Genomic DNA, 16,558 nt, shown 5'->3' with positions numbered 1-16,558 from the left:
AGTGATTGAAATGACTGGTATTATTTACCTTAAGAAGAAGCTGAATAATGATGATACAAGTATATAGGATAGATAAATAACAACTGAATTTTTTTTAAATGTAAATACTGGGTTTTTTTTTAAATGCCTATTTAAAATTCAATTTGAAATTATGGCAACATATGCTAAGGCCTAAACTTCTTATAATCTATTAAAATAATAGAAATTAAATACAAAAATGTTAAACAGTACATGTTTGCTGACAAGTTTTAAAAAAATTCAGACTACTGAACACTGGCTAAGCACCTGAAACCAGAGTCTGTTGAAGTGCTAGACCATCTTTTGACAGATGTAACCTCTTCTGCAGTTAGAAAATATTTTCTTCATTTTAGTTTATTCAGCACTAAGAAACCAATTGGGAGCTGAAAAACCAAGAAAGCTTGATTTCTTCTTCCAATCTATGAAAAAAAATTAGGGGAGAGTGGATGAGATCTACTAGTTCTAAAATCTGGAAGGACATAGTGACCAGTTTAAACAATTAAACAATTAAATTGCTGGTTTTCCATCCAAATACAGCTTGTCACAAATCACAAGTAAAAATTTAATCATCTAGTAAATAAGAATTACATCCATTCACCATTTTCTAACATGGTAAAATATGTAAAAATTAAAACACTGAATGTGAGTTAAGCTATATAATTACCTAAATAAATGTGTGTATATTTATTTTCCTGCTTAGCAAAAAACAAAACAAACAAAAATTCCACCACCAAATTTAATATGAAATCTGTATTTAGTTGCAAATCAATATGTTAATGGTTAACAACCAACAAGAATCATCCTTTGTTTAGGAAAACAACTAAAAATTACAAATGCAAAACAAAATTAAAATTGATTATTTAAATCAAGGTTTCCTGCTTGCCAATTTAAATCATGATTATTAGTGATTTAAATTGTCTTGATTTAACTCAATTCACCTTATATGTATACAAAATATTAATGGCATTGAAAACATAGATCAGCTTCTGTACAATCAATCTCATAATAAAAGAGGAGGGTAAAAAGAGGGAAGACTGAAAACTCATGTAGCACAAAAATCAAGATGTTGAGAACAAAATTAACGAAGGAACAAAAGGACATGAAGAGAAGAAATTCTTTAATTGGCTATACACCAATGCTAAGAGCCCGGATAACAAACAAGAGGAATGGGTACAGCTCATTTATTAGCATAAATTCGATCTATAACTGAAATACAGTGGGATGATCTGCATGTCTGGAATGTTAAAAATCAATGGTTATATCCTATACAGGAAGGATTGAGTAGGCAAAAGGGGAGGAGGAGTGGTATTATGTTAAAAATAGCATTGCATGTTTCCAAGTTACTGGTAATGAAGAAGGAAATGATCTGAATGCCTATGGATCAATGTCCTAACAAAGAAAGCACAAAATGGCACACTAGTTTATGTCTGCTACAAACCACCAAATCACACTAGGGAACAGAATGTTTGGCTCCTTATGCATCTACCTCTAATGTGAAGCAGAAAAAACCCTGTGTGATTATGGGGGACTTGTATTTGAGTGGCATAAGGCCTCATGGGCTAGTAATAAAACATCCTTGGAACCTCTAAATATTATAGATAATAGATGTCTAAATCAAAAAATGCTGCATCCAACATGGAAGAATTCTATATTAGACCTTGTCTTGACAGATAAAGAGGAACTGATCACAGAACTAAAAATTAATGTTAGTTTAGGTACAAGTGACCGTGACTTAATCACATTTATAATATGCCAACAGAATACATATACAGACCAGAAATACATATACTTTGGTACTTTAAAAGGGACAGTTTCAAAAGCTGAAAACAATTATGGGCCAAATCAGTTGAAAGGAAGAATTTAATCAGAAAAATGTGACTGATAATTGTGAATTGTTTAAGAACACTTTATTAGAAGCCCAAAAAGCCACAATCACGAAATCGAGGAAGAAGATCACACTGCTTAAAAAAATCAACCTGGTTTAGAGGGGAAGTGAAGGGAACTATAAGAAAAGGGAAGCTGATATTAATGAACATAAATCAGAAGTTAGGAAATATAGAAAATTGGTACGGGAAGCTAAGGGACACAATGAGAAATCTATGACCAACAGAGTTAAGAACATTAAGGAGTTTTTAAAAGTATATTAGGAACAAAAAGAATCCTGACAATGGTATTGGTCCATTAGTAGATGGAAATGGTAAAATTATCAGTAATAATGCAGAAGAGGCAGAAGGGTTCAATAAATATTTCTGTTCTGTATTTGGGAAAAAACAGATGATGTAGTCATTTCATATGATAACACTCTTTCCTTTCTACTAGTATCTCGGGAGGATGTTAAACAGCAGCTAGTAAAGTTAGACATTTTAAAATCAGCAAGTCCTGACAACTTGTATCCAAGAGTTTTAAATGAGCCAGCTGAAGAGCTTACTGGACCATTAATGTAGATTTTAATTAAAAGTCTTGGAACACTGGGGAAGTTCCAGAAGACTGGAAGATAGCTAATGTTGGGCCAATATTTAAAGAGGGAAAACAGGATGACCTGGGGAATTATAGTCCTGTCAGTCTGCCATCGATTCATTATCTCTAAGAAAAGGAGCAATGAATACAGAACTCAATTAACAAAAAATTAAAGGAGAGTAATATAGTATATATGGATTTATGGAAAACAGATCCTGTCAAACTAACTATGTCTTTTTTAATGAGATTACATGTTTGGTTGATAAAGGTAATAGCATTGATGTAATATACTTTGACTTCTGTAAAGCATTTGAGTTGGCACCACACGACATTTTGATTAAAGAAACTAGAATAATATATAATTAATATGGCACACATTAAATGGATTAAAAGCTGGCTAACCGATAGGTCTCAAAACGTAATTCTAAATGAGGAATCATCATCAGATGGGTATTTTTCTAATGGGGTTCCCGCAGGGATTTGTTCTTAGCCCTACACTATTTTGCATTTTTATCAAGAACATGGAAGAAAACATAAAATCACCACTGACAAAGTTTGCAGATGACACAAAAATTGGGGGAGTAGTAAATAAGGAAGAGGACGAGTCATTGATTCAGAGTGATCTGAATCTCTTAACAAACTGAGCACAAGAAAACAGTATGTAAATGTCAGCATCTAAACAAAGAATGTAGGCCATACTTACACAGTGGGGGACTCTATCCTGGGAAGCAGTGACTCTGAAAAAAGATTTGGGGGTCATGGTCAATAATCAGGTGAACATGAACTCCTACGGCAATGCTGTGGCCAAAAGGGCTAATGCAGTCCTTTCATGCATAAGCAAGGGAAACTAGAGTAGGAGTAGAGGGTTATTTTACCTCTGTAGTTGGCACTTGTCTGAGTGCTGCTGGAATACTGTGTCCAGTTCTGTCATCCACAATTCAAGACTTTATTGATAAACTGGAGAGGGTTCAAAGAAGGGCTACAAGAATGATTAAAGGATTAGAAAACATGCCTTATATTAGTATACTTAAGAAGCTTAGCTTCACAAAGAGAAGGTTAAGGAGTGATTTTATTACAGTCATGAGTACCTACATGAGACACAAATATTTGATAATGAACTCTTCAATCTAGCAGAGAAAGCTGTAACACATGTAATTGCTGGCAGTTGAAGTTAGACAAATTGAGACCGGAAATAAGGCGTAAATTTTTAGCAGTGAGGGTAATTAGCCATTGGAACAATTTACCAAAGGTCGAGATGGATTCTCCATCATGTGCAGTTTTTAAATCAAGACTTGATTTTTCCTAAAAGATACACTCTAGGAATTTTTTCAGGGAAGTTCTATGGCATGTTTTATACAGGAAGTCAGATTAGATCATCACAATAGTTCCTTCTGGCCTGGAATCTATTAATAACACAAGAACAAAGGCAGATTCAATAAAAAGTTTCAAAGTCAAAACTGATAAAAGGAAACACTTTTTCACACAATGCACAATCAGGTGTGGAACTCATTGTCACAGTGTATCTTTGGGTTCAAGATCTTAGGAGTCAAAAGGGTTTAGACATATATATGACTAACAAGAACCTTCACAGCAAATATTAAAAAAAAATCATTAATTTCAGGAAGGATATAAAGCCTCATATAGCAGGGCTTAAACCAACCTCTAACTATTGGGGAGTAGAAGGAAACTTTTAGGAGTTATTTTATCCCATAACTCCCTGCTGTGGACTTCTTGCTCTTGTTCTGAAATATCTAGTGCTAAAAATTGTCAAAGACAGGATATTAGACTTGATGGACGACTGATCTGATTCAATATGGCAATTGCTATGTTCTCAAAAATCAATGTCGGAATACATATGCATATAACCATGGCAAACAATGTGCTAACACATGATTAAACTTGTAATGTGGATGAAACTTTAATACAAAAAGAGCAAGCATAGATAGAATGTAGTTTAAGTGCAAAAAGAAATCTACTAATCCTTGGGTAGGAGAATATAGGGCCCAAACACACAGTCACTTTTTCAACAAGTGAGACATTACTTTTGTACTATAAACCACAAATGTTCTTCCAATTACCGAGAAATACCATAGGTTTTATAATGGTTACGCCACAGGTTTCTTAGTATCGCATCAGTTATATGTCTTGTTATTTAAAAAAATACTTTCAAAATGTAAGTATCACTTATACACAAAGCCTTTAATAGAAACTCTTCCATCTTTTAAATGCAGTTTTTTGAAATAAAATGTCTGACTACATTTTAATTTTAGCAGCATACTCCTGAGTATAGGCCCATCCCTGCAGTCCTTATTCAGGCTCAAAGGAATTCCCTCAGAAGAAGTCAGAGTCAAAATACATTTATTTTTAATATATGTCCAATGCTATTAATCTAGTCAATCTAGAGTACTCCGGAGACAATGGAAACTGTTGTGTTACTTCTATAAAATTACAATACATATGTTTTTTTAGTTAAAATTGTTATAACCCCACCAAAGTGAAGTATTTATAATATATATAAGGAAGGATGGCCCAGTGGTGAGAGTGTTAGCCTACAACTTGGGACACCCAGGATCAGTTCCCTGCTGTGCCACAGATGTCCTGTGTGATCTTAGGCAAATCGTTTAGTCTCTCTGTGCCTCAATTCCCCTTCTGTAAATAGAGATAATAGTACCTCCCTACCTCACAAAAATGTCATGAGGATAAAGATGTCAAAAGTTCTCAGATACTGCAGTAGCAAGGGCCAGAGAAATATTTGGGATATACAGGCCAAAAATAGCTAAAATTACGATTTTGGTGAGTCTTATTTGAAGATAGGTTTAACAAGCCTTAATGACCTCTCACACTTCTTGGGAATTTATCTTTTAGAATGTTGAGTTTTGAAGATGTACATATTTTTGGTGTAATTAATGGAAGACGGAAAAATTGATTATTACTCTTGAAAAATAAATCATCACTGGCTTAAATATCAATTCTGAAAATCAGGAAAAATAATGACCATAATCCATGACTGTTTAGCCAATTATTCCTTTAATAATTTGAGATGAATCCTCCCATACAAAACCACAAGTTTATAGTAGAGGTTGTAAACGGAATTTTATAATCAGATACTCACTTTTTACAGTGCTCTGTGATGACAAGCACACTATAAATGGATTTGTATCACATTACATACTTAAAACATAAATACCATTTTTGCTCCTTTCCACTTACTTTGCGATACCAATTTGATCTTGCAAAGTGCTCAGCACTCCAACCTTGATCCAGCAAAGCACCTAAGCATATGCCTAATTTTAAGCAAATGAGTGATCTTACTGACTTTAATAAAGTCAATGGGCCCACTCACATGCTTAAAGTTAAGCCGGTATGAAAGTGTTAATGGGATCATAGGCTTAGTAATCAGTAATATAGGCAACATTAAAAGCCTTTACAAGCACAGACACACCAGAATTAGGAGAGACTCCATGAGATACAATAAAAGCAAATCACCCCACAGAAAACTTTGTCAGAAAAACATGGCCCAAAAGCCTCCTCACAAAGGCACTGAGGCCCTCATTTAGGAACAATACACTTAGGGACATGCTTCACTTTAAAGATGTAAATAGTCCCATTGAAATCAAAGCTCTTAGAAAAATCTGCCTTGATTTAGTTGGTCTTATCAGACTACATTGAAAATTAACAGAAGACTCATGAGTACACACAAGCTCCTGCTACAATAATTCAGAAGACAGTCATTGTGTCTTTATAAACAATATTTTTCTTACATAGGTCCTATCTACATTGGCCAAGAAAAACATGTTAGCACCTTTCTCATGAACCATGTTTAAATATGGCTCTTGTTAGACAGAGCAACATGGTTTCTATGACCACTACAAAAGGGGCCTTAGTGTTGACCTCTTGTGTCTAGATCAGTGGTTTTCAACCATTTTTCATTTGCGACCCCCTAAAAAGTTTCAAATGGAGGTATGGGACCACTTTGGAAATCTTAGACATAGTCAGCAGACCCCAGGTTGAAAACCACTGGATGAAACTGAATTATATTGCTTTTGTTTCTTTCAAACAAGGCTATTTTCAGTTAGAAAACAATTTGTTTTCAGAAGGTCATTTTGTGTAGTCAGTATTTTCAGTTACGGCTACTTGAAAATAAATTCTTCTAAAAAATTGGGTATGTTTTTCAAATTTTTGCTACCTCTATTGCCTTAAGAATAGTTCTTGAAAATTTAAAATTGTAAGAACATGCTGGGATATCGTATTAATGTTAAAAATCCAGTTCTTATGCTGAAGAAGTAGTTTATGCTGTTTATAATTTTGATAACTAGTGTAACTAAACACAGCAGCGTCTCTTGCTGAGATTTACAATATGAATTATTGCCCTTTCTCTTCAATGGACAACAACTCAAAGTAAACCAAAACATTTACTTAAAAGTAAAATGAAGCATTGTGAAATACCTGCTTGATTCTCAAGCAACTACCCCTTTCTCGTGATCTGTATCTGTCCACTCCACAGCATTCCTAGGAAGGGGAATGGGATAGTCCACTACTCACAATTTTCTTGCCCTCAATTGTAATATAAAACATAATACATTATTCATTCCAAGCAACGGTTTACAAATCAGTAGAGAAAAGAAATTGATTTAAAAGTGCTATATCAAGTAAAATTATATTTATCCCTAGTTTCAAATGACAGCACAAGCATTGTAAATGTTTGTGGTTATTTATCCCAAAGACCTGCAGTTGGACTTCTGATGAGTATGACTAACTACCATTCTCTATTTATTACTCATTTCCTCCTCATCTTTTTCTTTTAAGTCATCTTTTTAACAAATATAGTTGGACACTTGGATGTGTCTAGAATCAAAACAACTTGAATGTGTCTGCTCAAAAACAATTGCTCATTCACCTTCAGATGAATCTGTTCCAAACAAAGGCTTTGTCTACACTGACAAGTTTCTGCACGATAAAGCAGCTTTCTAAGGTATAACTCCTGAGGTGTACACACTGCCAAGACACTTAGTGTGCAGAAACTGCGCAATTGCAGCACTGTAAAAAAAACCACCCCGACAAGAGGTATAGAGCTTTCTGCGCCGGGAGTACAACACCGCGGTGCCAGTGTAGACACCCTGGTCGATTACAGTGCTGCATTTGGCCTCCGGGAGGTGTCCCACAATGCCTGTTCTTGCCTCTCTGGTCATCGGTTTGAACTCTACTGCTCTCCCTCAGGTGACCAGCCGTGGGTCCCTTAAATTCCTTGGGAATTTTTAAAGTCCTCTTCCTGTTTGCTCGGTGATGCATGCAGTGGTCTAAGCGCATCTTTCCAGGTGGCCATGCCTGCTCCACGCACCAAACGATTCTGCGCTTGGAGCAATGCTGAGCTGCTGGACCTCATCAGCATTTGAGGAGAGGAAGCTGTCCATTCCCAACTGCACTCCAGCCGTAGGAATTATGATGCCTACAGACAGATTTCACGATGCATGACAGAAAGAGGCCATGATCGGGACATACTGCAGTGCAGGATCAAAGTGAAGGAGCTGCGGAATGCCTACCACAAGGCATGAGAGGCAAACCGTCACTCCAGTGCTGTGCCCACGAGCTGCTAGTTCTACAGAGAGCTGGACGCGATACTTGGTGGTGACCCCACCTTCACTGCGAAGGCCCCTGTGATACTTCGGTGGCTCGCGTGGCAGTCGAGAGTGTACCGAGCCAGGAAGAGGAAATCGAGGATGTGCAGGGGGAGAGGGACCCAGAGGCAGAGGACGACTCAGAGGTCAGAGATGCACTCAGCCAGGAGCTGCACAGAATTAGAAAGTAGACACGAAGAACTAAAGAGGACTTTCTGCATGATGTCATGATGCACTCCACGGCCAAAAAACAAGAACTGAAGGAGTGGTGGGACAGCCAGGAAAGGGACTAAAAGGAGAATGCAACACACCAGAACGAAGCCACGGAGCGGCTCTTAAAAGTTATGGAACGCCAACCAGACACGCTTCAGGTGCTACTAACGCTACAAACTGAGCAGCTCCGTGCCTGCCCTCCCCTGCAGTCGCTGTCACAAAACTCTTTCCCATGTGCCCCGCAGACACCACCACTCTTATCAACCTCCTGGCTCCAGTCTGTACCTGCTGCATTCCACTTCTGCCCAGTCGCAGTTCAGCCCTGCGGACTCCTAGTAGCCACTGCACTCAACACCCGTCCCTCTGCAGTTTAGCCCTGCTGAAATACAGTACCCGCTGCACTGTACTTCAAAGGACAAGGTTGCATATGATATTGGAGATACACAAATCTTTAACCATCCCGGGACCCCACCTCCATTTGGGACCCTTCCTTCCCCCCATCCCCCACAGTGCTGATGTGTTTTTTTATTTGTCTCTCTCCTTCTGTGGTTGTTTTTAAATAAAAGAATTGTTTTGGTTTGAAAGCAATCTTTATTTCATTAATTGAAAGCAAACAGAGCCCTGCAAAGCAACATGCAATTTTCTTAAACCTTCACAATGCATCATCTGCACCAACACAATTACCTCCTAGCATTACAAGCACTGGATTCCCAAGCATAGCAACAAATATTAGTGGATTTCGGCTTCAAATTCCTGCCTCAAGGCATCCCTGATCTTTATGGCCCTGCGCTGCACCCCTCTAATAGCTCTGGCTGTTCAAATTCAGCCTCCAGGTGCTAAGCCTCAGCGGTCCAGCCCTGAGTGAAGCTTTCACCTTTCCCATAACAAATATTATGGAGCATACAGCACGCGGCTATAAGCATAGGACTATTGTCATTAGCCAGGTCCAGCCTCCCAAATAGGCAGCGCCAGCGGGCCTTTAAACGGCCAAAAGCACACTCAACAGTCATTCTGCATTTACTCAGCCTGTTGTTGAACCGCTCCTTGCTGCTGTCAAGGTGCCCCGTGTATGGCTTCATAAGCCACAGCATTAAGGGGTAGGCAGGGTCTCCCAGGATCACAGTGTGCATTTTGACTTCCCCTACAGTGATCTTCTGGTCTGGGAAGAAAGTCCCTGCTTGCAGCTTCCTGAACAGGCCAGCATTCCGAAAGATGCATGTGTCATGCACCTTTTCGGAGCAGCCTGCATTAATGTCATGAAATGCCCATGTGATCCACAAGTGCTTGGAAAACCATAGAGAAATACCCCTTCCGATTAATGTACTCGTGGCTAGGTGGTCTGGTGCCAGAATTGAAATAAGTGTGCCATTTATCGCCTCTCTGCAGATAGGGAAGCCCATCTGTGCAAAGCCATCCACAGTGTCACGCACATTGCCCAGAGTTACGGTCTTCCAGAGCAGGATGCAATTAATGGCCCTTCACACTTCCGTCAACACGAGTCCAATGGTCAACTTTCCCACTCTGAACTGGTTAGCAACCGATCGGTAGCAGTCTGGAGTAGCCAGCTTCCACACTGCAATCGCCATACGCTTCTCCTTCAACAGGGCAGCTCTCATTCTCGTGTCCTTGCACTGCAGGGCTGGGGAGAGCTTATCACACAGTCCCATGAATGTGGCTTTCCTCAGCCGAAAGTTCTGCAGCAACTGCTCGTCATTGCAGACTTGCATGACGATGTGATCACACCACTCAGTGCTCGTTTCCTGAGCCCAAAAGCGGTGTTCCAGTGTGGTCAGTTTCCCTTCAGCGCTCTCTGAGCGGCGCTGTAACTGCCAGCAATGTAACTCTGCCAATGTAGACATACCCAAAAAAAGGTCATCACTACCATTTTGCTCTCTCATCATCACACCACTAAGTGCGATAGTATTTGGCATGTTGATATCAGTAGGGCCAAAGCACACAGAGCCCAAAAAAGCGAAGTGCTGAGAGCCTTCATTCTGAATTACTTCAGTGTATGTTGAGAGAGCTTAGTATTTCATGTGAGGTACTCTCTACATTTCAGGAAAGGACCCACAGCCCCAAAATGCTTGCAGAGTCTGGGCTTCAAAATTTAAAGAGTTCCAAATTATAGTCTAGTCTCTAGTTTTAACTTGTCATCTCTGGAGAGCAGAGTGAATAGGGCTAGCAATGTGAAAAAAAATAGAATTATCAATAAGAAAAGAAAAGCAGTAGTACTTTCCTAGTGCTGGAGGAGACAATGTTTTTAAAATATACACTATCCTGTAACGTTCTCATTGGTTTTGCTATTTCCATTGTATTTTTTCCTCATGAATCATACCATATGAAAATAACAGGTTTCAGAGTAGCAGCCGTGTTAGTCTGTATTCACAAAAAGAAAAGGAGTACTTGTGGAACCTTAGAGACTAACAAATTTATTTGAGCATAAGCTTTCGTGAGCTACAGCTCATGAAGTGACCTGTAGCTCATGAAAGCTTATGCTCTAATAAATTTGTTAGTCTCTAAGGTGCCACAAGTACTCCTTTTCTTCATATGAAAATAATATGTCTTTTACTTAAAGCCAAGCAGTGAAATGTTGAAATAGTTATAACTAAAACTGGAGAGTATGGGTGCCTTAGGATGAGGAGTATGGTTACTTGGACTTAATCTGATTTCTGTTCTCTTTGAGAAGTAGCAATCTCTTGATAAAATATTCCCTTTGATTTAAAGGTGAACTACAAAGCAACTTTTTTAAATGGTTTAAGATCCCAAATTATTAACAGATTATAAGTCACAAATTGAAGATCCTACATGGCTCCTACAAGAGTTGGTATTTCAAATATTTAAATATGTGGAATATAATTTGGAAGGAAAGTGAAGGAGACACTGATTTCAAATATTATGTTTTAAAAATCTAAGCATATTTGAAATTTTAAGACTGAGCCTCATTCACCATTTTTTTGCACCAGTTTTACATCAGTGACTCCACTGAAATTAATGGAATTGTAAAACTGAGAACAGGGTATGAATCAGTCTCTGCATTTATTCTGTTCGGCAGGTTTGCCAATCCCAGACACTCACAAATTACCGGTCTCCCCCACCCTCAAAAAAACCTCATGAGACTTGCTAAGTAAATATGTTTTAAATAAAAGTCACATTGTTTATTGCCTGCCTTTTGACTTTTTTTTAAAACCACCTTTAGGGGAAAGCCACCAAACCCCAACTTGTGTAGAATTATCTCATAGTCAACATTCAGACTTAAATACACACACAAAAGTGCAGTCTCCTTGTTCACTGATCACAGGGAACTCATCCTCTCCTGTCTCCGAGATACAATGAACAGTCCTCCTATTCTTCTCTCTCACCCTCCCCAACTATACAGAAAAGAGAGCTGCTGCATTCCCTCTCTTTGCATGCTCTCCCAGTCACTTATCCTAGTCTACATTCACTTGACCGCCATATTTCCTTCTCTTTTTCCTGACAATCTTCTACGCATTCCATTTTTTTTCTGCCAGGCCAGATTCCCCTGAACCACCTCTCAATCTGCCTTCTGCTTCTCCAACATTCCTCTGACCCCTACCCAGTTCCTTAAAAAATTCCCTCTCACTCCGGCTGCCCAACCTCCGACTTCTATTACCTACACATTTTCCCATCATATGGTGACCAAGGGGAACTGACCTCCCTAAGGGTAGCCTAGCTTCAGCCCCATTAAAACAATGTGTGAGTTTATGCTGGAGCTAGATGTATAACTTCTAGTTTGAGTAAGCATACATGCACTAATTTTAAGCAAGGCACCAGGCTAAAAACAGAAGTGTAGCTGCAGCGGTGTGAGTAGCAGGAGGGGCTAGGCCCCTAAGAACATATCTTATGTGTCAGATGGGATCACACTGAGGGCAGCTAGGCTATCCCGTGACTTGCGGTGCTGTAGCTACACTGCTATTTTTAGCATATTAGCTTCATCAGAGCTAGCACAGGCATGTCTACTCAAGCTGGAAATTAATCCTTCCAGCTCCAGTGCAGACAGAGGCAGTGCTAGCCCACTGCGGGGCCCTAAACAGGAATATTTTGGGGGCCCACCACACATAACAAAAGCTAATAGTGGGCCCCCTGGAGCTGTTTGGGGCCTTAAGAAACTGCTTAGTCTGCTTATGCCTAGTACTGGCTCTGAGTGTAGAAATACCCAATGAGAGATAACATCCATTTTTGCTGGGAGCAGTCATGGTTTTCATTTACAAAAGTTAAAGCAACATGGTGACTATTCTGGTTGAAGGCTAAATTTCACAACACTGAAGACAGAAATCAGAAATTAAAAAATCAGCATTGAAGGGGCTTAATCCCTGTCACCTGCTGGGCTAGTGAATGCACCTAATTGGTCATGTTTTGCACCTGGTGAGGTGAGTAGCTAATTGACTCTTAGCCAGAGGGGGTGGAGCTAAACCATAATAAGTAGACTGAAGGAGCCAGGGCTCTCTCTGGCTAAGGGTTAGGTTACACAGAGACAATAGAAGTGGTGGTGGCAGCAGCAGCAAAAGCAGAGTTCCATTTGAACTTGTGTCTGGATTTGCTTGATACCCTGGAGCAGAGACAGGTAGCCACCAGGAAGTGCTGGGGCCAAAGATAGTGGTAATGTCCCAACTGATGCGGGGGGGTGTTCTGAGGGTGGGTGAGCCCTGCCACAACCACCAAACAAACATTAAGAAAAGGAGTACTTGTGGCACCTTAGAGACTAACAAATTTATTTGAGCATAAGCTTTTGTGCATCAATTTCGTTTTTCCACCGAATGCATCCGATGAAGTGAGCTGTAGCTCACGAAAGCTTATGTTCAAATAAATTTGTTAGTCTCTAAGGTGCCACAAGTACTCCTTTTCTTTTTGCGAATGCAGACTAACAGGGCTGCTACTCGCAAACAAACATTGAGGATCATGATAAAGCCAAGTGATTTGGCAATACTGGCTTAGTGCAAATGCTGGCACTGACCCTTCTTCCCAACAGGTGCAGAGGGGGGAGGCCTTGGATGCAGATGGCTCTGACTGCAGCAGAACCAGTGTGATTTTGCTGAGTGGGATTTTAGGATGCTAGAAACCCACCTTCATGTGCTTAGACTTGACAAGAGGGGCAAAATTTGTTCCTTTTAAAATTCTGGAGTATCAAAACTTTGTAATGGTGTTGTAATTTATTTGTAATGCCAATGTTATTTTAAAAGCAATTTATAAGCAAAAAACCAGTATATCCAACCCCAAGCGTGCAAAAATCAAGAGTGAGAACCTGCCCAAAATCATTAAATTAGCTTAAACATCATAGGGCTTTTTTAAACAATAAATCACTATTAGATCATCTTGTTTATAAAATCATCTTGGTGATTCGATGTGCAAGTGACAACTACACATGGGAAAAATGTGGACACACAAATACTAGCCCCAGCTCTCCTTGGAACCAGTCTTAAAATCAAAATGCACCACAATGTCAAGTTTCAGAGTAGCAGCCGTGTTAGTGTGTATTCGCAAAAAGAAAAGGAGTACTTGTGGCACCTTAGAGACTAACAAATTTATTAGAGCATAAGCTTTCGTGAGCTACAGCTCACTTCATCGGATGCATTCGGTGGAAAAAACAGAGGAGAGACCTCCCCCCCCCCTGCTGCTGGTGATGGCTTATCTTAAGTGATCACTCTCCTTACAGTGTGTATGATAAACCCATTGTTTCATGTTCTCTGTGTGTGTGTATGTAAATCTCTCCTCTGTTTTTTCCACCGAATGCATCCGATGAAGTGAGCTGTAGCTCACGAAAGCTTATGCTCTAATAAATTTGTTAGTCTCTAAGGTGCCACAAGTACTCCTTTTCTTTTCACAATGTCAAGGTTTCCTTCAGAAAGCACGAGATAAAATACACTCAATAAAATTTAGAACATCTTTCATTTCTGAAGTATACAGCAGAAGCCACAACGAGATACAAAACTCAGGTATTTCATGGATTTTCCACATTTTTGAATTTGTATTATTGAGTGTCAGGTACATACACTACTTAAAGACTGAAAATAAAAACATGCTGTATTGTTAGTAGCTGGTTCAAATACAGTAAAAACCAGTGAAATATGGGAACTAGAATTCTCACAGTAAGAAGTTTTCACTTTAGCCCTAATCTTGCCATGAGCTTTATATGGGGGTCCCCCAACCTGGATGTCACTTCAAGAGAGGGAATCTTAAATAGCACGATTCATCAGAGAATCTCAAAATGTTTACCAGAAATGAAGGGAGACTGTCTACTTAAGCATCACTCTTCTGATTAAATCGCCTTACCTACTGTTAAAAGTCACATTTAATATTATTAAAAGTAAGACTTTGTTTTGTGCATTTACTACCCTGTCATGTAGTTTCCTGTTTATGGGTTTTATACAGAAACGAGAGGAGAAAAACGTTCTGTAACTGAGAAAGCACTGAGACTGGCCAAGTAACTTAAGAGCACCTGTAATACTTAAAATTTTAACGTATTCAATTTCAAGTCGTTGTTGGCCCTTCACAAAATGAAGTCTTAGGACCAACCCTAGAGTGGCATCACGTGGTCGGACCATCTCTAAAGTCAACGTGGTTTCATGCAAACACGGATCAGCTGGCTCAGAGCCTTGGTCAAGGCCACCCGTCAATGGGTCAGGATTAGAATCCCGATCTCCACGAGCCCTGGGCCGGAGCCACCTTCCCGGTGCCCCCCACGTCTCACGAGTGCCAGGGTTCCTCTGAGCCAGCAGGACACTGCGGCAGAGCAGCGCCCGGCGTTCAGGGGATGAGCGAACAGCTCCGTGGGGCAACCGCCAGCTCAGGACACTGCGCCGTGCCACGCACCCATGAACCTCCTGGTCGGAGGAGACAGTGGCCCAGAGGTGTCAAGGAAAGACCCCCCTCCCCCCGTAATCTCCTCCTGAGGGAAGCCACCCTATAGTCTCACACCCGCGGTGGGGACTCCCTCGATTCCTGGGCGGCTGGATACGGGGTAAGACGCAGCCTTCCCTCTCCGTCCGTCCGTCCGTCCCTCCTCTACCTACCTACCTGCCTGCCTGACCGACCGACCGACCCGCAACTTCAGGATCTCCCCCTCCCCCACACCAGAGCTACAAGGTCTGCCAACAACGCTCCTTGCTATTGGCTGGCGAGCGTCCCAAGCCGCCTCCCCATAGGTCGAAGCAGAAAGGGAGGAAAGGGACGCCGGGAAAAATGAGCCCTCTTTCCTCCTATCAACGGGGAGGAAGCTAAGATGGCGGCCTTGGCGACCGGTGGGGCGACGCCGAGTGACGGGGCTACCAGTTTCCAGCGGAAAGTTCCTGCTAGCAGCCGCCTGGCCGCTATCGCGGGCACCCGGCCCTCGGTGCGCCACGGGCAGCTGCTGCTCTCCAGTGGGCTACCCTCCCTGGATTGTGTGCTAGGTTGGTTCAGAGCCGGGACCCGGCCTCGCAGCGCAGGATACTGGCTAACTGTCCCCCACCCCCTCCTGCTGGCTGCCCCCTTCCTCCTATTCCTTGCCCGCTCCTCTTCCCTTCCTTACCCCCGCAGCTGCCTCAGTGCCGCCTCCCGATTTGTGGGAGACTTTGTGCCAGTCCGACCCTCCCCAAGGCGTCGCTGACTTGGGGAAGGGGCGTGGGAGACTCCTCACCTGATACTCATCCTCGAGGTTCCTTATTTTTGCGGGGTGTGGGGGAGATGCGCGTAAAGGTCCTTGCAACCTGCTTTGTGGGGTTAGGCGGCTGCACCGAGCCACGTGGGCTTCGTACCCATTTTTACTTTTTTTTTTTTTTTCTGGCGTGGAAGGATTTGATGTGCCTGGTTTTTTCCCAGTGAGACACTTGCTATCTCAGTCTTCATTTACTTCAAACCTTTATACATTCAGACTGTCACAGAAGGGGGTGGTTTACTGGACTAAGCCTCAAATTATGAAATAGTGCCAAGTGCATCCCTAGTGTAGTTGCCTTCTGTAGTGTTAGACTTGGAAGCATTTTGGACATGAACTTGGAACTGTGTGTTTGAAGCCCAGGGTCTCAGCTCAGGTCTTATCTAAATTACTCTATTTTCAGCCATTGATGGCTAGCCACTGGTATAGCTGCAGTTCTATAACATTGTGGGAAAGCACTGTCTAAGAACTAAGTATTATTAATGTATTTATTTTTGTAAATTAGTTAAACAGCTATACTGAGTGGTTTGCACCAGCAAAATTTACACAGAGTTCAAATGGGAAAGTTCCACCATTGCAAATAGTGGCTTTGCCTGTTTATGCTGGC

General features: G+C 40.9%; 2 protein-coding genes across 13 annotated transcripts in view; one reads left to right on the top strand and one right to left on the bottom strand.

Annotated features, from left to right (window-relative positions):
- The window catches only part of IMMP1L (inner mitochondrial membrane peptidase subunit 1), a 68,289-nt gene extending 52,901 nt beyond the window's left edge, over window positions 1-15,388 (bottom strand). For 3 of the 5 annotated variants that reach the window (XM_043516907.1, XM_038405573.2, XM_038405572.2), the window contains exons 1-3: window positions 3,720-3,873; window positions 3,351-3,454; window positions 3,179-3,212 (exon numbers count right to left, since the gene is read on the bottom strand). The gene's annotated coding sequence lies outside the window, so the exon portion shown is untranslated. Of the gene's footprint in view, window positions 1-3,178; window positions 3,213-3,350; window positions 3,455-3,719; window positions 3,874-15,331 lie in introns of those variants that run through there. The other 2 variants (XM_038405578.2, XM_043516906.1) reach the window with 2 other exon arrangements.
- A 93-nt stretch (window positions 15,389-15,481) lies between these two features.
- Window positions 15,482-16,558, top strand: part of ELP4 (elongator acetyltransferase complex subunit 4) — a 248,158-nt gene continuing 247,081 nt past the window's right edge. For 2 of the 8 annotated variants that reach the window (XM_038405563.2, XM_038405564.2), the window contains exon 1: window positions 15,490-15,709. In XM_038405563.2, coding sequence (XP_038261491.1) covers window positions 15,541-15,709 — 169 coding nt within the window. In that variant the 5' untranslated portion in view covers window positions 15,490-15,540. Of the gene's footprint in view, window positions 15,710-16,558 lie in introns of all 8 variants that reach the window. The other 6 variants (XM_038405562.2, XM_043516904.1, XM_038405560.2 and 3 more) reach the window with 6 other exon arrangements.

Source organism: Dermochelys coriacea, chromosome 6 (assembly GCF_009764565.3).
Source record: "Dermochelys coriacea isolate rDerCor1 chromosome 6, rDerCor1.pri.v4, whole genome shotgun sequence".
Taxonomy (NCBI): domain Eukaryota; kingdom Metazoa; phylum Chordata; order Testudines; family Dermochelyidae; genus Dermochelys; species Dermochelys coriacea.
This window is presented reverse-complemented; position numbering and strand designations above follow the sequence as displayed.